Source organism: Dermacentor silvarum, chromosome 2 (assembly GCF_013339745.2).
Source record: "Dermacentor silvarum isolate Dsil-2018 chromosome 2, BIME_Dsil_1.4, whole genome shotgun sequence".
Taxonomy (NCBI): Eukaryota; Metazoa; Arthropoda; class Arachnida; order Ixodida; family Ixodidae; genus Dermacentor; species Dermacentor silvarum.
In genome coordinates, this window is record NC_051155.1 from 54,013,313 (window position 1) to 54,037,974 (window position 24,662).

Consider the following 24,662-nt stretch of genomic DNA (forward strand, 5'->3'; position numbering starts at 1 on the left):
CAGCTGTCGAAGGAGTACTTTATCAAGTGTACTTTATGATATTTCGAGCACGGTGTAAAAAGGAAGGTGATCCGACGGCGGCGCGAGGCGCGGCCACTCTACGCACGCCACTGCCGCAAGGGGCAGCACCTGTTCTGGGGGCCACTTTTTTGCTCGCTTTGCTGGCGCTTTTATGGGCACGCGCGGCAGAAGTGCTTTATTTCGATGAGTATATGTCGTTCGCCTACTTAAAACGACTGTACTTGGTTGGGGGAACGTCCCTTTATATTTTTAGCCGACATTCCGATTGACTCCGACGCGGCGAGCAGCGGTAAGCACAGCGCGCCGTCTGCTCGAGCAGACGACGCGTCTCTCTCGTGTTCGAAATGACGGTATTTTGACTGTAAGTGGCATGAAACCTTCTACCTGCTCAGGATTTGGCGTCTAAGTAACGAAAAATTTCATATCTTTGGGTATGGGTGTTTAAATGCTGACGGAGGTCGTAAATTACCCACTGTTGTGCCGCTTCTCCAAGGCCTCCTGAACACGTGCTGCCCCTAGCGGCGGCGCTCACTTCCGGTCACACGAAGTGGCCGCTCTCTCGCCCCAGCGCGGGCGCGCCGTCGGAGCACCTATCTTCTTACACCGTGATTTCGAGTTACTTATCTGGCCTAATGTTTGCCCTGGTTTGTCTAGCCGTCCATGCTAATGTACAGTGTCCTAGAAGCCTTCTAGTACACTGTAGCTAATGTTTGCTTTCCTGGTAGCGAGCCCGGCGCGCTCTTTCGCCGTCTTCAGCACAATTCGTTTTCTTCCGTATGTTCTTTTAGTTGAAGCGGCGCCTGGTTAGCGCTCGCTTTCGTGGGTTTCGTCACTTTCGTCGAGCTAGGCGAAAGCCTTCCGCTCTCATCCCACGTATCCGATGCGGACACGCAAGATCACGGTACGCGGAGGGCCGCGCGACGGATAGACTGAAGAAAATAATAGAAAAGAAGAGTGAAAAAAGGAAACCCGAGGAGCTAACAAACGGCGCTCCGGCAGGGCATAATGGGAGAGGACGGAAGGAACTAATCAACTCGTGCCAAGCAAAACATCGGCGCAGAGAGAGAGAGAGAGAGAGCCACTCGAGTAACGAGAAACCTCGCTGGAAAGGAAAACCGCTGCTTGCGTGCTAGACGATCGCGCAGCCGAGCTAGGGTGCTTAGAAAGCAGAAGCGCATAGGCAACATAAATAAAGGTAAAAAAAAAAAAGTGAATGAAACGGGAGAGGCAAAAACGAAGCTCGAGCTGGCATAGCGCCCACCCGGCAGAGGCGGCAGCACCGCTGCTGGGGCGCGGCGTGGGTGGGTTGAGTGGCGCGGCCGCTGGGATTGCGGTTCTCTTTGTGATGTTTCGTTTACAATGGCTACGGTCGCCGCGTCTAAACACATTGATAACTCCTCGAACCTGACCCAAGGGCACGGCACATATGTACACGTATGGCCAAAGTGCGCCTCCACCCGGTGCTTATAATTATAGTTTTATTTGAAATAATTAACATATATGCATATAAAGACAATTAAAGTGTCTTGGCGAATAAAAGTCCCCTTGTCGAAGCGTTGGCTCCAGTCCGAGGCCTCAATCTCACATTCGCGACACTGCTCATTATATATATATATATATATATATATATATATATATATATATATATATAACGCGTAATAAGAACAACGAGATGAGAAGCTTACTCCAATACCAGTGCAGGAGCCAAGGTGTTCGAAACCGCGAGACTCACCTTTCAAAGTAGAGGTATCCAGCCCAGGCTCTCATACATATCATACACCCGATGCTGTTCACGTGACCAGTCGCTCGAGGGGAATATTACACGCACTCTCTCACGTGCACATATGTGCTGGAACACTAATCCTTGCTTCAATGTTTTGTTCCGTGGCACGAAGGAGGCTTCCTAGCTGTGTCAGACCATTTCGCTGGCGTCAGGGCTCCCGACTTAACTTCAGGAAGAGCGGTATGCAAGAAACTTGCACAAGTATACAGAGACGGAGAATAGTAAAACGTCTAAAACGGTTTGTGACACCGGCTATTTCAAAACAAATTACAGCCGACTCCCGTCAATTCAAACTCGATGAATTCGATTTTTCGCTGAATTCGGACGCACCGAAAGATCACAGCGAGAAACCATTGCCACGTAAAAAAAACTCGTTTAATTCGAACTCGAAAATATGCCGTTTTTGGTTAATTCGATTCCAACCGACGCACATAACGGCCCCCTCAGGCTCCCAGCGGTTACCATACACTTCAAAACACATGAAATTCAGCAGACAATGCTACTCCTTCCCTAGGCCGTGCAGCTGACTTATACATAAATATATTTTTATCTTTTAGCGGCTGAGGCTCCTTCGAGCAGTGAAGCAATCCGTTGCCGTTTGTTTTGCATCGTGTCATGCCGGGCCAATGTTTGACCATGGCGCTCTTCGCCTCATGATGGTTGAGCCGCGCGTCAAGAGCAAGGCACAAAAAGACATTACAGACTACTTAAACCAATGAAAAGAATATATATATATATATATATATATATATATATATATATTTGAATTCGTTCATTTTGCTGTCGTTTATTTCGATCTTTCGGTGAAACCTTGCGGTCCCGCAAGGGTCAGATTAGCGAAAGTCAAGCAATACAAAGAGTGTCCGGTGAGCGCAAACTTATCGGTTTATATCACGAGCTCATTGGCATGAGGCTGCTCTGCGATAGTTGGCGACACGTACTATCTTCGTCCAAATATCCGAGGCTACGCCGCGAGCGACCAGATCTGATTTTTGCAGGCCTGGGCTCCGATGCTCAGAAGAGTAAGTAGCAATGACCCAGAGCTCTAAATATTTGGTATTTAGAGCTGTTAAACTTCAGTAGATTCATTCCGATGAGTTACGGTCAAGAGTGCAGTGGCTTCGTAACTATCGGCAGCGAAAAGCACCTGAACATTAGGAACACGGTTAGGGATCGCAAGCCTGCAAGCGATTGCGTACTTGATGAGACTAGTTTACCTTTTCGTGTGCAAGCTAAGCGATAAAGCATCCCACACAGAAGCAGCTGGCTCAAAATGCAGAAACAACCGATTTAAATGCGCGCCACACGGGAAGAATCTCTACGACATTCCACGCATGTGGCGCCATCCGTCGAGCCTGATGGCAACGACGAAGCATTCCAACGCATACGCGCTTTTTTTCTTCTCTCTCTTTCGGGTACCGGAAAGAAAGCTTTGCGGATTGCGCAGTTGGTTAGTACGTCGGCGACAAGGTCTGTTTTAGCGCGTGCCTCTCGGGTAGCGGTTGTTCGGACAGTAAACAGCGAACAAACAGCGACCGATAGGCAGCGGCGGTCAGCTGATGTCGCCAAACAACCGAACTATCGCACACAGATCCATCGAGACTGCACACGGAGACAGTCTGCGAGTGGGGGATCACGAAACACACAACGGGCGTGGCGCGTCGATGCATAAGCGGTAAACGACACGTACTCCGCAACGAAGCCCTTCAGCAGAACGGCGGCAATGGAAAGTCACTTTATTTTATAATACGAGCGTATGCGCGCGACACCAGCTTCTTCGGTTGATGACGGGTCACACGCAAATCTCGAATGTCAACAAACACAACTTCTTTAAAAGAAACAACAAGGCGCGAAAAAATAAAATAAAAGCCAAACAAGAAAGAAAAACAAGAAAACAAAAACAAGGTCGACTTGCAGGGGCGGTAGTGGGAGGAGGAGGGTTGTGGGACGTAGCCTATGTGTAACAAAATGGAGAAAAATCCCCGCATGCCTTGGCATTTGGTTAAAAGGGAGGTAGAGGTACTGGTGGTGTGCTTTCGAGCTGTGCTTCGCGAGCAGACACAGATGCACCAGTTGGTGTGGGAATCGCAACAAACTTCACTAAAACTGAACATAACCGGGTAAAGCGGCGCTTCAAGCGTGGTCCTCTTGAACGGTGGTCGGAAGAGGGGGCAATCTGGTCACATCGGCGGTCGATCTCGGCGACGCCGAAGTCTTCGGTGCCCAGTCGATCAACGACCCACTACATACATAAACGCACGTCAAAGTATCAGCACCTAGGAAGGGGGCGAGGTGAATTGGGGCGTGGTGGTAAGGGGGAGATCACTGCTCGCGCCGGCCACACATTTTTTTATGTCGCCGTGAGTCCGTAGTGAAAAAACACACAATCCTAAACGTGCGCCACCTTAGGGGACGGCGGGCAGCTGTAGCGCGGCGACCTGCTGCTGTGCAGTGGTGCCCCGGGTCTCGGCGACCCTGTCCCTGACACTGACGCAGTCGCAGTCTCTCAGGTAGAAGCGCAGCGGCTTGGCCGCCGACTCGCGTCCCGCTCCCTCGATGCCCACGCGACGCGAGACGACGATCTCCTCGGCCGGCACGTCGCCCTCGCCGTCTCGCTCCAGCCACAGGGCCTGGCTGTCGGGCAGGAACTCCTTGTTGAGCGTCTCCTTGGTGATGTTCATGGCGAGGCACAGCTTGGAGGGCCCGTTGCAGAGCTCGAACAGCTTGAGCTTGCGGCCGGCGTCCTTGCGGCGAGCGCCGCGCAGGCGCCGCATCAGCTCGACGCCTTGCAGGGGCACGGCGCTGCGCAGCAACACCGCGGCGCCGTCGCCATCACTCGAGATGTTGAAGCAGTGGTACATGCCGTACGCGATGTACACGTACGCCGTGCCCGGGTCCATGAACATGGGCTCGTTGCGCTCGGTGCGCCGGCCGTTGTACGAATGCGAAGCCTGGTCATCGCAGCCCAAGTAGCACTCGGTCTCGACGACGCGGCACTTGAGCACCGTGCCGTCGGCCAGTCGCCGCACCAGGATCTTGCCCAGGAGCCGCCTGGCGAGCAGCTGGCAGTCGACGCCGTAGAAGCGACGGCTGAGCCGTGGCGTCGAGGCGCCGATCGGCTCGTTCCAGAAGCGGCTCACCTCGATCGTCGCGGCCGCGCGACGCTTGGCGGCGGCCGGGCCGCCGCTGCCGCTCGCCGATGAGGGCTGGCGCTCTTCGTCGTCGCTGCCGTCGACGTCGAAGGGTCTCTTGACGGCCGAGGCCGTGGCGGCGCGGACCGGCGAGGCGGTCCGGGCGTCACCATTCATCGCTAATCGAAGCGTAGGCTCCGGCTCCGAGCTCCGTCCGCGAGGCGGCCGCCATCTTGGACGAGAAGAAGAGAAAGGTGGGGGCGCGCGAGGCGAGCGGCGCAGTGTAGGCAGACCAGCAGACTGCCCCCGCGTCGGAACCCCGGTTTAAGTTTCTTTTTTTTGTTGTTGTTGTTCGGACGCGCCGATCCCGCGTGAGGCACGAGACGTTCGAGCGAACCCTAATAACGCTTGAGTATTTTAGTTAAAATTATCCGCGCGTTAAACATTACATGATTACTGTGCGCGAGAGAAAATGCGCGCTCTGTGGTCTTATGTCTTACCACGGTGGAGGAATGTGTGTCTTACCACGAGTAGAACATTTTGGACTTGCTTTTTCTTGTTAACCGGCAACGCCATGGTGGCAGCACAAGTGATGTGCGGCGACTGGAGTCCTCGAGCTAGTTGTTACAACATAATTATGTATGCGACCAATTGTGGCAGCCATAAATGTATCAGCCGCCGAGAAAACAGCCGCGTGTTCCCGTTATCATTGCATAGCTAGTCCTTTGGCAACAACATAAAGATTTAGCAGGTTGTATTTGGGCGAACGTCGGCTAAGATTCCGGTGTAGACTGCGCATCACGATGAGGTCGTCTTATCAGCAGAGTTATTCAACTTGTTGTTCGCGACATTGACCTCGGCGGAAACTGCTAGTGGCTTGCATGCATAACGCAATCGTAAATTCACGCGAGGGGAAATTTTCTTTAACAGCATTCTGCCAAATAGACGGATCGCGTCAAAGAAACTCAACATGCAATTACAGTACTGGTCGCGACAAGATTAACATCCACAAAGACATCGTAGCTTTGTTACTCACCTTATCACTAGCTGTTATAGTATTGGGATAATAGAACAGTAGTTTTCGCAGCACGTACAAAGAATAAATAAATAATTAAAAAAATACATGAATAATGCAGAAACGAATTCATACTGCGCTGAGAAGTTTTCATTTTTATTGTGTAGGTTACTTTAAGTATTGTTAATTTCTAAGCAATAATAACGTGTTGGCGATAGAAAAGAAGTTCAGTGTTTTCAACACTCACTCAAAAGACAAAAAACATCCAGAGTGCATTTATAGCGAGAAAGCGAAACCGAAACTAACTTGAGTAGCGAATCGTGTTAAACGTAGCAAACACACGTGCTCGGCATGCCGCATAGCTGCACTTCTGTAGAGCTGGCCCTGTCGAGGTCTACCGCGACGAGGCAAGCCGGTTTCTCATCTGCCCCGCGAAAGACTCCTCCCTGCCTAGGCTGCGTGCCGCCCTGAGTAAGCGCGGCGGCCCCAACGCAGGGTTCAAGTGCAGCTTGTGTGCGCGACTCCGCGGTTTAATCTCGCCATCTCCACCAACGGGCCAACATCCGCTACCGCTTGGCCAGGCCCCTGCGTTGTTCACGCTGGTTTCGTCGGTGCGGCGTCGAGGGGGGTGACGGAGTACTCAACGCTCGTGCCCAGGAGAGGTTTTCTCTTACTCGATTTGCTTTTTTTTTTTTTTTTTTTTTTTTTTTTTTTTCCCACTTCGCCACGACGACGCGCTGCACCTCGTTTCCTCACGCTTTTTACTTGGCACGGCCGGTCATATTTCGGCCTGTTCCGGGATCGTTACACTCTCCTCCCGTCGACCGGTAACTGCGTGGATGTGTGGAGTGCGCAGAAGCGCGGGTGATCTTGGAGCTTATTCACGAGCCAATGCGACCATCTTGAGGGGCGATCGCTCCGACAAATCTCTCTGCGGATATTGACGTTGTCGTGCACCGGGAAGATGACCACACAAGCGGCCGCGGGGCGGTGTGCCACTTGCGCCGACTACGAGGTGGAGAGGCCAAAGTTCATTCGACTGACTCAGCTGTCGAGGCAAGGTAAAACGACACGCTTGATATGATCTATCGATTGCGGGGTTTCGCGCGTGTCTACTCATTGATCTACTCAAAAGTTTTATCCAGCTGATCGGCGCGGACGTTCGGTTATTTCGCAACCGAAGCGCCACGCCAGGATGTACGACCGCAACGTGCGCATCTCCTCCGCCAGTTTTTGACGGCCGCAGGAAGCGAGCGCGCGCTGTCACATTTTCTGTTGCTTGAGTTCTGCGCGCGGTGCGTGTGTTTTTATTTTCGTGCCAACGCCGTGTTTTGCATGCGTCGCCTGCTCCGTACGTGCCGGAGACACGTGTATACGCTTGTTTAAGTAGACGCTGTAGTTTCTGGGCCAGTGCGAACACGCGAGGTGCGTGCTGACTAATATGCGCCGCGCGGCAGCTGTGTACGTGTGTCCATCATGCAGAGCGTGTCTCATTGTGTGCGGTAGACGCTGCAGTGCATACAAGCAGGCCTTGCCACTGCAAATGAATGACAGTGAAATATGAAGCCGGTTGATGTCTCTCTCTCTCTCTCTCTCTCTCTCTCTATATATATATATATATATATATATATATATATATAACGGAGGTTAATTATCTGCAAACAATAAGATAAATATAAAATCTTTCCTAGCTGTCCATCAAATGATTTGTATATATATAAACGATCAACCACATCAGATAAAGAAATGCTCAGCCACTTTTTATTAACTTATTTTTGATTTGTTCTTTCTTTCTTGTCTCTGACCTTGAAGATGTGGACATTATCTCTATGACAAATCACAGTGTGCAGTAACATGCACTGACAATCTGTGTAGTTAATTGATTTTTTGGGGAAAATAATAAATGGGATTTCAATGTATCCTTCCCCACGTTTTACTATTCTCAAGAGTTTTTGTTTCAAGGTACACGTGACTTTATTATACTGTCCAGCTTCAAGTGCACAATCGTAAGTAAATGTGTTGTGAATGAATTGACAAAGTCAATTCATTTGTTCATAGTATTGTTTACTGCGTTAGTAATCGCTGCATCTAACTCATGGAATTGATCTCTTATCTGCCCCAGGTGGCCTTTCTAAAAATCAGTTTGAAATAAAAAAGAAAGAAAGAAAAGTTAGTGTTGTGAGGTATGTGAGAGCGTGGCTGGAGAATACAGACAACAACCTACTGATTTTATTTCAGTGTCCTTCAAACCTTGGCGGCTCGGTGAGGCCTTCCCCCCACTATTCCCTCTCCTGCTCGCTATGCGATAACCTTCAGTTATGCTGAAAGATGGGAGAGGGCGGTTTGGCTGCATTGGTTGGCCAGAGTCCGCCACATTAGTTTAAGAATGAATTAGAAAGACCTCTATTTATTGTTGTAAGGTTTACGAGGTTTTTCCTAATTGTACGAGCTGTAAATACAGTGGAACCTCGTTGATACAATCTTCATGGGAACCGGAAAATAAAGCGTATCATTCGAACATCATATTATCAGAAAAAAAAAAAATATGTATCATCCTGAAAAACGTATCACACAGAATCGTATCAATGAGGTTCTACTGTACATTCAGTGATGGGACTAAGAAATATACTGAAGGACACGGAGAGTTTCTTTTTTTTTTATGAAAAAATAAAAAGTGTGATATCTTGCTGTTACATGCTATGAAATACATTTGTCTTCCAGTTAACAGTTTGTCAAAAGTATTCCTAAAATAGTTAGGGACAATCTTTAGTGTAACCCCAATGTACTTTCTGGGACAAATATACAGGGTGTTTCAGCGAACACGTTCAAAATTTATTTAAGGTTGCCTGTGGCAGATAGCCCAAATCTAGTTAATGAGCTGGTCTACTCGAAGAGGCGGACATTACTTGCACAAAAAATTGAAATGCATAATCGTCTAATTAACAAAAATGCACTAATTAAGTTTTTAACTAATTACCTGATGGCCCATATTGCAATTTACCGATTGTAGCCGTGGAGTTCTCAAGGCGGACCTCCCACTTAGAATTAATTCTCAGGATGACACCAGTTTCGAGATATTAATTCCCGAACTTTGCAGAGAAATGCATTGGCGTTCCAGTTAATTTTGTGCTTCAATGCATAAAGCGACGTTTTCTTAAGAACTTAACTGGAACGCCAATGCATTTCTCCGCAACGTTCGGGTATTAATATCTCGAAACTGGTGTCATCCCGAGAATTCGTTCCAAGTGTATCCGCCTGGCGAACTCCACGACTACAATTTGTAAATTGCAATATGGGCCATCAGGTAATTAGTTAAAAACCTAATTAGCGAATTTCTGTTAATTATTCGATTATGCCTTTCAATTTCTTGTGCAAGTAATGTCCGCCTCTTCGAGTAGACCAGCTCATGAACTAGAATTGTGCTATCTGCCACAGGCAACCTTTAAGAATTTTTGAAAGTGTTCGCTGAAACACCCTGTATATCAAAAGTGGTGCTGCTCCTAGGATTTCTGCCATGCAGACATGACTGCTAAGCGTAATTGTTTTTCAATTGCAACATGTGCCTATAGATTGAATCATTGAAAACTTAATTAGCACAATTTAGGTGGCAAGCCAAATGATTCAAATGTTCCTTGCTTCTAACATCTGCCTTGCCAAATAACCAACGTCGTTGTAAAAATGGCACTGGCCTAAATATACAACAATTTTTTTAAAGGGGCCCAGCAAAGCTCTTTCTTCAAAACTGAGCAGATTAAGTTTCTAAATTTTCATGGAATATTGCTCCAATGTCACTAAAATTGTCGCTAAGTCTCTCGGATGAATTTTATTAATGTAGGCACTCTTGGGGAACACTTCGATATAGTTGCTAACGTGGTGAAATTCATCTACTGAAACATTTCACATTCGTCTAGTGTCCTGCAGGTGAGGAATAAGCAATATGTTTACCAGCTTTGTGTACAGACTCTTACATTACTAATTTATTTAAAGAACAATGCATGATTACAGATGAAATCTTGCGTTTACCTTCAGATTTTAATATTTTAAATTCAGCATGGTATAAGAGAACTCGGATTACCTGACTTGTCTAGCACAATGATGCACTTGGTCGACATTATCCCTGCAAATTTCTGATTTTACAGCGCAAATAAATTGTGTGAGACAAATTTAATCATTTTGGTAAAATGAGGGGCACCGACACTTACGGGACCTTTATGCTGGTCAAATACTACGTTGCTGACCCTTGACTCACCTTGCTTGCTTGCTTGCCTTCAAAAGTGGCTCGTACCCACTATGGGGGATTGGCCAAGAATCGGGTGATTGAAGGAAAACAATTATCGAAGTCTAATAAGGATCACTTTTGAAAATTTTTGAATGATGAAAGGAATTTATTCATATAAAATCCAATAATTTAGCAAGGAAATCGTCCTGATTCAATTATGTACCCCACAACAGCTGCACCAACATCCTATGACAATGTCCAAGAGAAGAGGCACCAAAGATAGAATATTGGGTATCGTAATATTTAATCCAGCAGTGTTAAATTTTTCCTCTAAAGCATGTTTTCTTAATGAGTAAAAACGGCGGCATGACAGGAAGAAGTGTTGTATTGTTTCGTCTTCACCACAGTATGAGCACAAGGAGGAGGGCGCCAGACCAGATCGATGCAGATAAAAGTTTAATGTAGGAATGCGACATCTGAATTTGGTAAAGAGGACTTCAAGTTTTCTATTATGGCAGAATTTTCTGTTCCAAGAAATAGGAGGTGTCGATAATCAGTTAGATTTGTTAATGGCAGGTTCCAGGAGTCTTGCATGACTGCCCGTCTCCTGAACCTAGCCGCGGTTATGTAAGCTGATACAGGAAGAATCGGAAGGATTGGACCACTAAGGGCAGCTCTCGCTAAGCTGTCAGCTAATTCATTGATAACTAATCCTTTGTGACCAGGCACCCATACCAATCTAATTAGTTTTAAGTTAGAAGGAATAAGACATTGGAATGTACGTGAAAATTGTGAGCCACTATTTGCAGTGAGAGCTGAACATAATGACAAAGAATCCGTTACGATTACAACTTCCGAGATTGATGAGTGCACTTTTCGTAGAGCCAATGTAACCGCCAGAAACTCAGCTAGAAATACTGGTATATAGTCTGGAAGTCTTAAGGAGAACGACCAAGTCGAAAGCGGAAAATTCCAATTCCAGATTTTTCTTCTGATTGCGAGGCATCTGTCGCTATGACGGCTTTTATTTTTAACTCCAATAAGTGATTTTCTAATAGCCCATTTAATATATTGTAAGAAAGGAGTTTTGCGTTGTTTGGATATATATCGTCGAACATAATTTGGAGATTCTCTCTCTCACTGCAAATTGGAGGGATCTCACATAATAGTACATCTAAGGGACCAACAAGTGCTTGCACGAAAACGACCTGAGGAGTGTGGAACCGTGGCCATTAAGATTGAAAAAATATTGCAGGCTGGGAAATGAAAACAATTTGTAATTTTATAGGGAATTCATACATTTTTAAGAATGTTTGGACCGTTAATAAACGAAATCTGCACAAAAGAGAAGGTAAATGTGTTTCTAGGTATAATACATTGTTGGCAACGAACTTTGGCAATCCAAGGCGCAGGCGTAAAGCTTCCCGTTCCAGAAGAACAAGGGAATGTAATTTGTATGCCGGCGCACCTGAATATAGAACACATCCGAATTCCAAAATTGGCCGTATGTACATTTTATAAATCATCACAAGAGAGTCTCTCCACATTCCTGATCGACTGTTGCAAAGCCTTCTTAGCATTCCAATCACTCGCACCCCTTTTTTATTTATGTATTCAATGTGCGTGGGCCAATTTAGCCAGTCATCGTATATTATGCCCAGGTATTTTACTGAGTCCACCTGAGGTATGTTCTGTAGGCGGTAGGTTAGGTTTAATGTATTGGATCTATTAAAGGAAAAACTATTATTGCGCATTTACTAACATTTAGGGAGAGGCGAATATTCAGTAACCAGTTTTCTGTGGCGCACAGGTATGTTTGTAATCAATTATATAAAGAGTGGATGTCAGTGTCAGATGCAAAGAAAGCAATGTCATCTGCGTAGACATATGTGTATATGTCATTATGACAAGGTATAGAGCTTAGCAATATATTAAATAATAAAGGGGACGTGACAGCTCCTTGTGGAACTCCACGAGATTGTCGACGTCTATTTGAAGAACATCCTTTCAAAGAACAATAAAATTTTCGGTCAGTCAGAAACTCGCCAAACCATTTTGTTATGTATTTTGGGAAATCAAGGTTAATTAATCGATTCAATAAAACTTCATGTTCTACACTATCGTAAGCTTTTGATATATCTAAAGTTACTAGAGCTGCAATTTGTCTCTGGCGACGTGCTAGTTTTATACGACTTTCCAGGTCCACATGAGCGTGCCAAATGGAACAGCCAGATCTAAAGCCAATTTGGAAAGGGCTGAGCGCTTCTTTGTCCTCTACTAATTTTATAAGACGAAAATTTAGAATTCTTTCTATTAATTTCACTAAATTGGAGGTTAGAGCAATTGGTCGAATATTATCAAGCGTGTATCCATCACCATTATTTTTAAGAATCGGAATAATTTTAGCGAGTATTGATTTATCCTTCTTCTTTCTGGGGCTTTACGTGCCAAAACCAGTCCTGATTATGAGGCACGCCGTAGTGGATGGCTCCGGATTAATTTTGACCACCTGGGGTTCTTCAACGTGCACTACATTGCAAGCATACGGGCGTTCTTGCATTTCGCCTCCATTGAAATGCGGCTGCCGCAGCCGTGATTCAATCCCACGATCCTAAAGCTACGTGAAACGAAGGCAGTGCATTCAGATTTGCGTCAACAAGCCTAACCACATTGACTTGTACACCTTTCTACAGTTCATTTATCCTGTAATTCACCTGCTGTATTCTAAGTCTCAACATAAAGTTTACTGCAACAAGCTTTGGTGATTTGATTGAATGCTACGCTTGCGAACATCATGCATTTTCTGAGACAATGTGAAGCCTATTTTCCTTGGTGCAATAAACTGCAACGTAAATATAGCCTCTGTGAGTGCAGACCAGCGTTGTTTCGTCATAGTCGCAGAGCCCACACGCAGTACAGCCAAAGTTAACTTTTTATAGCTTTTCAATAATAAAGCACATTCTAGAGAGCTATTGTGAAGCAACTTTCTTAACTTCGAAGTCACTAAATTGTCACCAATTGTTCTGTCTTGTCGCTAAATAGAAAAATTTGTTGCTAAACAGGCCAAGAAGTCGCTAAAGCTAGCGACAAAATTGTTAAAAAGGCACTACTTAACTGCAGTGGGTGCAATCTCTTTCAATAAATATATTCCTGGAGAAATTATTTAGAAGGGCCAAATAATAATGAAGATATAGAGAGAGCAATGTTTATTTTCTCCATTCCTTTTCAACACACTATTTTCTCTCAGCCGGGGCAGCACCAGTAGGTATGCCCTTTTTATTCTTTTCTTACTTTTACTTTCTGCGATGCACTCATGGTATCAAGGTTGGCGTCGGACAAAGCAGTGATGGCAGGACGGATAGGGCGCTGTAACGACTGCCGCTTCCCCGTTTGCTAGAAGAGCGGAGGGGTGTGCAAGTTTTCACTCGGGAGTAACTCGTGATCATGAAAAATCACCCATTGGAAGATGTCTATGGGCTTTTGTGCAAGTCTATCATGTCACGAACGGGGCATAATAGAGCTTGAAAGGTGCAGGATCGAGCAAGTGATCTTCTATGCGAGATTGTGGGCCCTGCTGCATGTAGTGGGGTAACATTTGGCTTATATGTTTACGTATGGTAGAACTGATCAACACATTGCGCACTTTTCCTTATCATGCTCAAAAAGTGTTGTAGCCTTTAAAAGCAATGTTGCCACAGCTACGCTAGTGATTTTTCAAATTTTTAGTGATTCAGTGGTAGAGCTTTGAAATCTACTGATTTTTGGCAGATTTAAGAAAAATGATAGCAAAATCTACTACTTTTTCGAAACATTCAGCTTTTTTTAACTTTCTACAAAATGTGCAACTTTTTCTATAGATCACTGCTAAAGCGCGATCAACTTTTGCTGCAAACAGGCAATAAGTCTTTCTTCTTTTTTTTTTCATTTGTGGGTTTAAGCTTAGCCCAAAGCACACTGAACACTTTAACTTTAGACTTGAGGTATGCCAGACGTCATACGAGGCATTTTCAAAACTGGGTTGAAGGTTGAAACAAGGCATCTTTTCATGTTTAGTAGTTATGGTGTTTGAGATTCCCTGTGCGCCGTATGATTTTTCAATAACACTCACCACTCACTCGCTTTGCAGTCATTGTACTGCGTTACTGCTTTGCAGAAGGCACACTGTATGATAAAAGTATACTGGAAATCCATGCTGGAAAAACTTTGTTTAAAATGCCTCTATTCCCAGCATTGAAAAAAAAAAAAATTCTGAGTTTTTATGCGAAAGTCTATTACTTTTCTTTTATGACTTGTGGCAACACTACGTTTAAGTGTTGTGAATCACAAAGAAGAGCCTGTATATTTTCAAATGTGGATGAGTGACATGTAACAATGCTTCTGCGCTGTCATTCCAGCGGTGAGAGATTATGAGGACCTGCGATCCTGTTATGAAGAACTCAAGCAACGTTATGAAGAGCAGCAGAGGCTAGCCAAGAAGTTTCGCAACGAGGTAAGGAATTTGTACTCACTACTTGATTCGATTGCTTTTCACCGTGCCACTACAAACTGTAAACCTGCCTTGTGTGTTTTGTGAGGTGCGATAAGTCCAGTCAGCATGCAGCACAGCAACTGTGTCGAATTATGGGGCATTCCAGCTCTGCGATTCGTTGGAGGCGTTTGATCTACTGAGACAAATTTATTTCTTGTTCATATTTGGAAAGTTGGCTTAGAAAAGCAGTGACAGACTTATGTACAGTGCTGACTTCACCTCTGTCTGGAGTCACCTTGTTGTCCACTAATTAACCCAGCTGTCTCATTCCTCCGCATAGTTTGGGAATTAGTATCGCGAAACTGGTGTCATCCCGAGAATTCGTTCCAAGTGTATCCGCCTTGTGAACTCCACGGCTACAATTTGTAAATTGCAATATGGGCCATCAGGTAATTAGTTAAAAACTTAATTAGTGCATTTTTGTTAATTATTCAATTATGCATTTCAGTTTCTTGTCCAAGTAATGTCCGCCTCTTCGAGTAGACCAGCTTATGAACTAGGATTGTGCTATCTGCCACAGGCAACCTTAAGTAAATTTTGAAAGTGTTCGCTGAAACACCAGGCCTGTATATAGTAAATATCCAGAGTGCTTCAGCTAACTACTGCCAAGCCTTGAAAAAACAAAAACAAAAAAACAGGTGTGCACTTTGTGAATGAAACAAGCTCAGTATTGTTTGCTGTCCTCTTGAGCAAGCCAAAGTACTTTTTACATAAGTCTTAAGTCACTAATTGACAAAGATTAATTAACTAGCTTTTAGAGTAGTAACTTAAGTGCCACACATTCAATTGGGAGAAGGAGAGAGGTTCAACTTTTATTGGTGCCAGCAATTCACGAGGGCGGACGCAGCCTCCCTCCGCCTAGCAGACGGCCGAGATCCCCTGGGTCTCAGCGGCTGCCTTGGCTAGCTGGATGGCCCAGACCTGGTCTTGCTGGTCTGAGCTGGAAGTTGTAGAGCACATTGAGCATACAAATAGTTTTTTTTCCATAAAGATAGCTATTGTGGCTTTAACTTCTTGGTGCTTTGTAGAAAGTGCAGAGAGATGAAAAAGTACCACACGATAAGGCGCTCGTTGTCAGTGACATTAATTCTCTGAAACATGTTTTGAATGAGTGATTGGTGCTGCATGCAGACAGCATGTATGAATAGACTATAGGCAACAGTGATGGATAGAGGACAATGGCTTCGACAGTCTCACGAGCTGAGCTAACTCGTGTGCTAAAGCAGTCCAGTAAATGAAGCCTCGTGATGTAGCGATAAATAGCACGTGGCAACTCTTGAAGCGATGTCGGCGTTCTTGCTATTGACGACAGACTGCATAAAGGACAGCACGAGGAGACAGTTTTGGCGATCAATAAAGAAATTTAATTTCAGCTTGTGGCATTCGGTCTGCATGCAACAGGGATTGTTCATTCGACACTTGTGTGAGCGCCCAAACAGTGCTTGCACGCAAGTACTTTGTGACATGGCACTTTTTCAGATCTCGCGCACTTTCTGTGGAAGTGGTAAAATTTAAAATCACAGTGGCTATTTTTGTGGAAAGAAACCTATTGGGTATTCTACAACTTCTATATTGAAGATATATTGCATTTAAGTAAGTTCTTCAAATCATCACGTATTGACATGACATATCTTGCTTTTATTTCTTTTTTTTTCGATACATGTTAGTCCTTGGCCTTGAAATCTTCAGAAAAAAAATGCTCAGAAACCTCGGAGCACCCTAAATAATTTACTCTAATAGCTTTTCTGCAAACCACTTTCGCAGGAGGTGTATTTCTCATGATGCAAAATGTGGTCACATGGGAGCAGAACATTATGATTATTTTCCAGTAGAGTTCAGCAGACACAATGGTTGTAGTTTCTTTGAAATAAGGAATGAGTTGCGAGTCAGCACTTGTGTTCGTGTACCACTCTTCTCTGGCTTTGTTAATTGTGCCTGCTGAAATCTACTAAAAAATGATTAAGTACTAACTTGCCCTGCTTTCTTCTTCACCCAATTTTTTCTAAAGTTTCAAGGTAGAGGACCTTCATTTAATGGAAAAAATAAAAAGTCTATTGAACTTAGTCTCATTGTAAAAGATACTTTCAGTTGTTCAAGAGTGTAGAAAATGATACTAAGTTGGCTGTATAGGTGTGCCGTGCACTAATTTTCTTTAATATTTGATGCAAGTCAGCTAAAACACTATTGTAGTGCATCCTAATGAAGATATCATGCCTCATTACTGCTGACTTCGTTGTTTTATACTGCACTGGTGAGCACAGCTCATGGGGTAAAACAAGAAACTGTGCATGACAAATGGAACACAAAAGCAGTTCATAATACTAGTGAAAATCACAACAGAAGAGGTTTCAACGAAACTAACAAGTGAACTTAACAATGACGTAAAACTGATATGTAGTTTGTGGTGCAGTACAACATAGCTATATACAGTATAGACCACTTATATCGTAACCACTTACAGTGCAGGACCGGATATAGTACGGTCTTTTCAGACTCCCGTTAATTTTCCCATAGCACTCCATGTATACGCCTACCGCTTACAGTGTAGCAGCGTGAGACGAAATACCGGCTATAATGCAGCTTCCGTGGGAAAATCTCGCCGACAAGGGTGGTAGTGAGCACGCTTATCAACGAGGTGCGCCCACCGATGGGAGAGGAGATCAACGAGGGCGATGCGGAGGAGAAGCATTAGTCCAAGGGCGATAAAATCGTCACCGTGCGCTGTATGTGCGAGTGAAAGTGTGCGGGGGACGCGCGCCTTCACGGAGAGCGAACGCAGAGCGGAGAGCGAATGCGACTTCCATCGCGCGAAAGGCCGTGGGGGTATGGGAGGGGGGGGGGGGGGGGCAACGCTGTGCTCCGGCACCAAATGCATATCTTGCAACCGGGCGCAAGGGTAACTGGCAACGCAATCTCCCACGCGACAGGAGCAAAGCGGGAAGGCAACACGGGAGGGAGGGTGGGAGATTCGTAGCACGAGGGCCCGGGGGGGGGGGGGGGGCGGCTTCTACTCTGCCAACAAATGCGTTCGCACCTGTGCCGGCTGTCTGTGTTGTCACGCGCACTGTATCTTGAAAGCAATCTCCACACGGCTCTGACCTTTGTATGCGCTGTGCTTATGCCGCTCAGTTTCCGTTGAAGCGATAGACCGCACGAACCTTCGCTCGCTGCAGCGGCCGCGTTTCCCCACGCCCGCGTTTTGACAGTGGTTGTCTGCAGTCATCGAGTCTATTCATGTTTGCTTCTGCGCGTTGACACCATGCTTGTTAATTCAGTTAGTAAGTGAATGTGTCAAGTTTATGCAGCCGATAAAACTACTATCCCTACTCCTTATAGCTCTCTACTAATTTGCTATCGCAATTGATGCTTCGCCTTTCGAGCGAAATGCGACATTTTTTAAAATTATTACTTTATCTGCTTCATGCGAAAATCGTGGGTACTTGGACATTAACCTTTCAACGTTCGTAAATTTAAATGTTGCACGCTTCGATTCTCGGATACGCGCGGCTGCTTGGTCTACATGTTTTGCATACGTGCAGGGCTTGAAAATCATTGTTTTGGTTATAGTGCGGTACCGCTTATAGTGCAGATATTCACGACTCCGGCGACTTACTTTATAAGCGGTCTACACTGTAGTCAAAAAGGCACTTTTGTTTCTAGTTTTCAGATTTCAAACCTTGGAAGGTAAATTTAATATTAGTTACGAAATGTCTTTTAATTCCAAATGGAATTCATTACTTTGTTTTATTTCTGAATTTGTTCTGTCTACTTACATTTTCGATCTGTTGCAACACCTGCTTCGTTCCATTTTCATGTGCAGTCTGCAGAAAGGCTGCTCAGTTGGTTTGCCACAAGGTTTTTCTTTTTCTTTACAGGCTCATTTTTGTGCTACATAGAAGCTATTTATACGGGTAAAAGTGAAATCAAATGCGATGCTGCTGCAATGTTAATTTTACATAACTGAAGGAAGAAGAAAACATGAAAGCTAATTGCAGTGCGAATGATTGGAATGCTGCGTATGTCTCCCCACCTGTGAAACGTGCTGCTGACAAAAAAATCTGCCTATTGTGGTCAGAAAACTATACGATCATATTTTTTTTGTGGATAGATTAGATGAGTTTCTGTTAATCTTGCATTTTCTGGCTAAAATTGAGTAGTTGTTGCCCTCTCATTAAGGCACTGTGCGTATATTTTCAGACACTACGTAAGAGAAGCTCATGTGCTGCATTCAAGCTTACTAGTATAGCAGGCAGAATTCGTTTAATTATTTGCTTTAATACATTCAGGGCTTGAAGGCATTATGAAATGATGTCATGGAAGTAAAAAAAAAAAATGTTTAAAATGCTTTGTAATCACCATGCATGATACTTTTCAGTGGAAGTTTTGAGTGCGGAAATTCCGGTAGGAAATGGGAAGCTGTCTTATTCATTCACTTCCTTTGATGATAAGCGAATCAAACAGCAACTTTAAAAAACGGAAGCTCTATTTACATAATTACAGTGACTAGTGCATGATGGTACATGTGATGGCATGTGGCTTTGCAAGCCATGTAGGCTCGCTAAACAACTTATCACCAAAACAAGATCGGTCATGTGAACTTTTCCCCCGTTTCTCAGAATGCGTCACTACAGCTGAAAGTACAAGAGCAACAGGAGACGCTCAACAGACTGCAGAATGGTGAGTCTCCACAGTTGCGCATGAGCATCACGGTGTGTAATTTCATATTTAACAGAAATTATGCACATTACACTATGTTCTGGTTCTGCACTGCCGACTTGTGCGGTCTGGTCTTGCACTTGCATCCTTATTAGAAAAGTTGCTGTCTGTTTTCCTGCGATAACCTCATTGAAAAAAACAAACAAAAAAACATGCATTTTGCATACGACAGAATTATAGGGCACCAGCGGCTTTACAGGCATACAATTAATTGTATTGGGCTTGATCCGAGAGGAAGCTTGTGCATTATATGAGGTCACATTATGCATGGTGTGCTCGACTGTGATGTATTTTCGCATTCTACGTAGCAAAACTCACACGTGCGTACTACATAGGTTCTATTCAGTCCTTAGATTTGTTTATTCGTTCCATGACATTGCAAGAAACCTATAGTTCATTCTATTTTACGATGACATTTTTACTTGGCATTTTAATGAGTGCAAGTTCTTTTGCATTGAATGTTTACTGGCTAATTAAAAGCAGCGTACAGTATTGAGAAAACGAAGAAACATTTGACCCATTTCGCGAACATCGGGACAACGGATGTAAGGGCATAAACCACCAATCATTATTTCGTGAGAAACGCTGTGCTCATTATTACCACGAATACTGTCGACGGATGCAGATGTGTACAGTGTACAAATATGCAAGTGTAATTAGAGTCGTTCGTTTTCGGGTGAAACCCTATAATTCCTGATTTTTGAACCCCGAACAAAATTCATGAAAATCAGGTTAAACCCGATTTCTCCCCGAAGTTTGCCCTTTCGTAAATGATGACAGTAAATGCAAGTGTTACAAGACTAATGAACTCTGACCATCTTTTGTGAGTAAGGGGTCAAGACATATCATGTTATTAATATTAGTAATATATAAATATGGCATATGTCCTGTTTTCACTTAACACTCAAGCAACATCCGGGATTATAATAATGAAATATATTTAGCGCCTGCCTGCGTTGAGTGAACGAAAGCTTGTTGTTTCTAGTAGCGGCATTTACATGAATACGGCAATGGGAAAGTGTAATACGGAAAGTGCATTGTATCGCACTTTACATGTGCTGCATACACGTAAACGGTGGTAATGCGCTTGGAGGTGAATTGACGCGGTGATGATGTTGCTCTGCCTTGCGAATGGTAGCTGTGACGCTTAGAGCATGTTTACCCAACTGCGTTACGTTAAAAGAACGGTGGGTGATCCATCTAGTTGGTGTTCCATTCATTTTGCACCAAGAGTAGGTATTAGGAACCACTAAAACAGGATGACAACAGACGAAGACGAAAGGCTCGACATGTCTAGCATGGATACAGAAATGTCACCAATGCTTATAATAAGGTACAGTCGAACACAAAAGTTTATGGATCACGAGATCTCAGAAAGCGTTAAATTTGCAGTGATGAAAGTGTTGCTCCGATTGCTCCAAACTGCTCCAAAAGAAAAATGCTGCTACACGCTGCTCCAAACTGTCATTTTTGTTGGTAGCTGCTCCGAACCTGCTCCGAAATGGCGCTGGGAAATTCGATCTCGTACTGATTGCCAACTGCTGCTGTGGCAACTTTGATATGTGGCTGATTACTTTTACATTGTGATGCTCACCTTTATCGGCTTTGATCTCATTTCTGCCACAAGAACTGACATTTTAAATGTATAGCTTATTCAGCTGTATTTTTGAACTTGACATGCAGACTATGTTGGCGAAATACGAAGTGACTGAGATTACTTCCATCTCATACCAATTATCAACTGCTGCTTTGGCAACTGTTATATGTGATTGTGGTTTCTTTTATAATGTGGAATTCAGCTTTACACAAGTACTGGTATTTTAAATATAGCTTGTTTTACTGCGCGTTCGATAACCATCCATCTGCTTAATTCTTTGTTTCTTGCAATTTGCATTGATTATTGTATGTCTAATATGTTTCATAATAAATGTTAATATTTATGAGATGCTTCAGTGATGCCTTTAGCTCCAGGAGTCGTATGGCATATTTTGCCATCTGCTCTGAAAACACCAATAGCTGCTCCAAACTAGCATTTTTTTGTGCTCCGAAATCTGCTCCAAAAAGTAAAATGTCGCTTCCATCATTGAATTTGTGAGCCACCTGCAACAGTAGCCAGTCAAACCATACATCACAGTGTTGTTCGCATGTACTAGTAGAGGCTGTAAATAGGAATTCTGGGCTGCGTAGTGTGTTTGCGGCGATGTTCAACTGTCTCTCAGATTCCGTGGTCTGTAAGGTTTTGTGGTGGGCTGTACGCCAACGAGGGTTTGTAAGATATGGAAAAGCATATTACACCTCCAGCGAATCATGCCTGTGTGCACAAATTTTTTTATTTCTTTCCTTTGTCAAGAAAGTGTAGAGAACAAAGTCAAAAAGGGATTGTCAAACCGGTCACTATTTTTTGTTTTCGTTGATTTGGTTTCTCTTAATTATATTAATGAGGCCTTATACCGAGCATTTGAAAAGATGAGCGCATCTCAAGATTTTCGAACTGCTCTCTTTGCGTGTTCCTGTGAGTGATTTTGCTTGTTTACATAGAATGTTTGTGTGCAAAAGGATCCAAACTGCGGGCTGTCAGACAACAGGTGTTGCCCCCCCCCCCCCCCAAAAAAAAAACGGATGTTTAGTTGATTTGTCTTTTTAAAATAACAATCCATTTGCACTGCCCGAACTTCAAGAAATATAAAACCCGAAAACGAAGGACCTTAACCCCTTAGTAAGTGTTATGGATGAGCGCAGCTCGTCAATGGCAATAACACCATTTTCAAAGCGATTTGGATCAACTCGACACATCTACTTTATTTTTCTTCTGTTACATAGACGGTTGCAGTGGCAGCGTTTGAAGTCCGTGGTTATTTTGCTCTTTTTTGCTCTATTGCATAAGTGTCGGCATTTTTTCTTCGGTGCCACGTTCATTCAGTCTTCGGGTACAACAACATAGATGGCAGTCATTTCGCCAGTGCTGGAGGGGCGCGCTTATTGCGGTCCTTGCTTTTTAAAACTACATAGACGGCAGCACTTGTCAGTACCCTAAGGCCACATTTCTGGAATTGTGTGCTTTTTGTGCCTTTTGGCAGATTTGAACGATGGCGTCTGCGACTAACACCTTGCACTTGAGTCGCGCATGCGAAAGGAAGGAGTTGCTCGGTTCTGACCTTCCTTAGTAGTGCTGGAATGCGCAAAATACTTTCTTTGGTCAAGAGCTTTGTTTCGCAGCACAGTTTACTCTGAAACAGTGTAAAATAAAGCATTTTTGCCTGTTTCTAACTGTACCCTTTGTGGCAATGACAAGTACATACAGTCAAACCCAGATATATGGAACCCACATATAACAAATTATTGTGTATAACGAACAGGAGTAAAATCCCCTTAAAAATTTTTGTATAGAATTTTTATTTTATATATCAAATTACCTACATATCAAACTTTTTTGTGATCCCCTTCAGATTCAAATATCCGAGTTCGATTGTTAATGTTGCATAGTGAAGAGATAAAATGAGGTTCTCACGCTTAATATATGAAGCAAATTGGTTGAAAATGCTTTGAAAGGGTTGCCAATGGAGAGCAGTTTGAAAGTAAGCCATAAAAAAAAGCAAAATAAGGTAATCTTTGGTGAAAATAATAAAACACTTAAGGGAATAAATAAGATTTGAGAGCAAACGTCAACCACCAAATGAAAATAGCATAAGGCTATGGAGGAACTGCTCACCGTTCTTGAAAAAATGATTCAAGAAATAAATTTTTTTCAGTTTAAAAATTAATCCTGGTCTGAGGATCAATACTGGTACCACTATCATTTTGGGGTAGCCGCTCTGCCAACTCCCAACTCATGCACCCACAAGAGCAATAGTGGTAGGACGGTAGGAAGGGAGCGTTAATTATGACTCGCAGTGAAACTTGAAATTTCAGAGTAAATGCTCCTCACCTACCATCTGCTTGCCTCCTTAACTAACTCAGGGAATGGAGGGACTGGTCCTGAAAGGTTGGTGGTAGTTTGTTCAAACCCTGCACCTGCATGAAACAGTCGATCAGTGGCAAAATTTTCTTTCAGGTTGGGGAAACCGAGATGGAGTTCTCTTTGTAGCTTCAAATCCTTTTAGCACCTCTGTTAAACAAAATTAAGCCAAGTAGTATTACAGCCAAATAGCGGTATGTAAAAGACTAGTGCTGCTATGTAATAATTTTTTTTTTTGAGTGAAAGCGCTACTACGCCATGTCTCGCAAGGTCATTGCGTCGCAATGACCTTGAGCTGCCGGAGCGCGAGCCGCTGAAGCACAAGTGTGGCAAGTGTGACAACACGTCACGTGATCCACTGCGGAGAGGCGTCGCAGCTGCGCTCGCTCGGAGCCTCGACCACGTGACTAGGCGAGGGTTTAACTGCTGCTTCGTTGGCGCTTGGTCGCTCAGTCTCGCGAAAAATGGCATGCCGGCTGGGCCGTCTGTGCGTGGCTTTAGCACAAGCGACGAGCTGAATCCAATCATCCAGTAGGTATAGCTAGACGGCAGGCTGTGAAATCTCAAGCAAAGGCAAAGTTGGCTGCTGAAACACCAGAGCAAAGGGAGGCCACATTAGCACATTATAGAGAAGCTTACCAAGCGCGGAAATGGGCATTAATGAAACACTGTGTGCATAGTCTTTGCAAAACCAAGCCAAGCAGACCTTTCGCTTGTGATAACTAGGTTTACAAGACTTAAACCTGAGCCAATTTTTTTCTTTCCTTCCACGCCCCATGCCCGTAGCAATGATGCTTTCATTCGGCTTTGAAAAGTTCACGGGGAATAGTTCGATTTTGAATTGCGCTTTTGCAGCTAATGTGGCTAAGCAATTTTGATGAAAAAGATTTCTGACACTGGGACCCAGTTCCCTGTTTTGTAAAGCTGTTACATTTTCACCAAAGACAATGGCTGGAAGACACGTCATACAAACTGCTGGTTGCTATTGAGTTATATTCAACCTTGGAAAATACATGTTAACGCTCATCCACTTTGTTTCGCTTCTCTGAATTTCCTCCCCATATTTGCGAATTACATCGTTATGGCGTCATAAATTTGGTCAGTGTACAACGAAATGAAAGATATATGATACAATATATTGATGTTGCACTGCATAGCTACTACAGAGTTACACTATCCTGAGCATATCAAACACATAAGGAACAATATATTGACAAAATGTTGAAGAAGATAGAATCTCATTGGTAGATTTGATATAAGGGTAGCATTTGGTTGCCTTATGAACAATAGGGCC

At 44.1% G+C, this 24,662-nt stretch overlaps 2 protein-coding genes across 3 annotated transcripts in view; one reads left to right on the forward strand and one right to left on the reverse strand.

Annotated features, from left to right (window-relative positions):
• Positions 1-3,523: 3,523 nt before the first annotated feature.
• LOC119441475 (uncharacterized) lies at positions 3,524-5,730 on the reverse strand. The gene is made up of 2 exons (XM_037706096.2): positions 5,461-5,730; positions 3,524-5,167 (listed from the first exon to the last, which is right to left on the reverse strand). Exon 2 carries the CDS (start codon positions 5,110-5,112, stop codon positions 4,210-4,212), a length of 903 nt encoding a protein of 300 aa, XP_037562024.1. The 5' UTR covers positions 5,113-5,167; positions 5,461-5,730; the 3' UTR covers positions 3,524-4,209.
• A 284-nt stretch (positions 5,731-6,014) lies between these two features.
• Positions 6,015-24,662, forward strand: part of LOC119441476 (shootin-1) — a 75,865-nt gene continuing 57,217 nt past the window's right edge. Inside the window, exons 1-3 of one of the 2 annotated variants that reach the window (XM_037706097.2) lie at positions 6,015-7,011; positions 14,564-14,658; positions 19,314-19,374. In XM_037706097.2, the coding sequence (XP_037562025.1) occupies positions 6,915-7,011; positions 14,564-14,658; positions 19,314-19,374 (253 nt within the window). In that variant the 5' untranslated portion in view covers positions 6,015-6,914. The remainder of the gene's footprint in view (positions 7,012-14,563; positions 14,659-19,313; positions 19,375-24,662) is intronic. The other variant, XM_037706098.2, reaches the window with a different exon arrangement.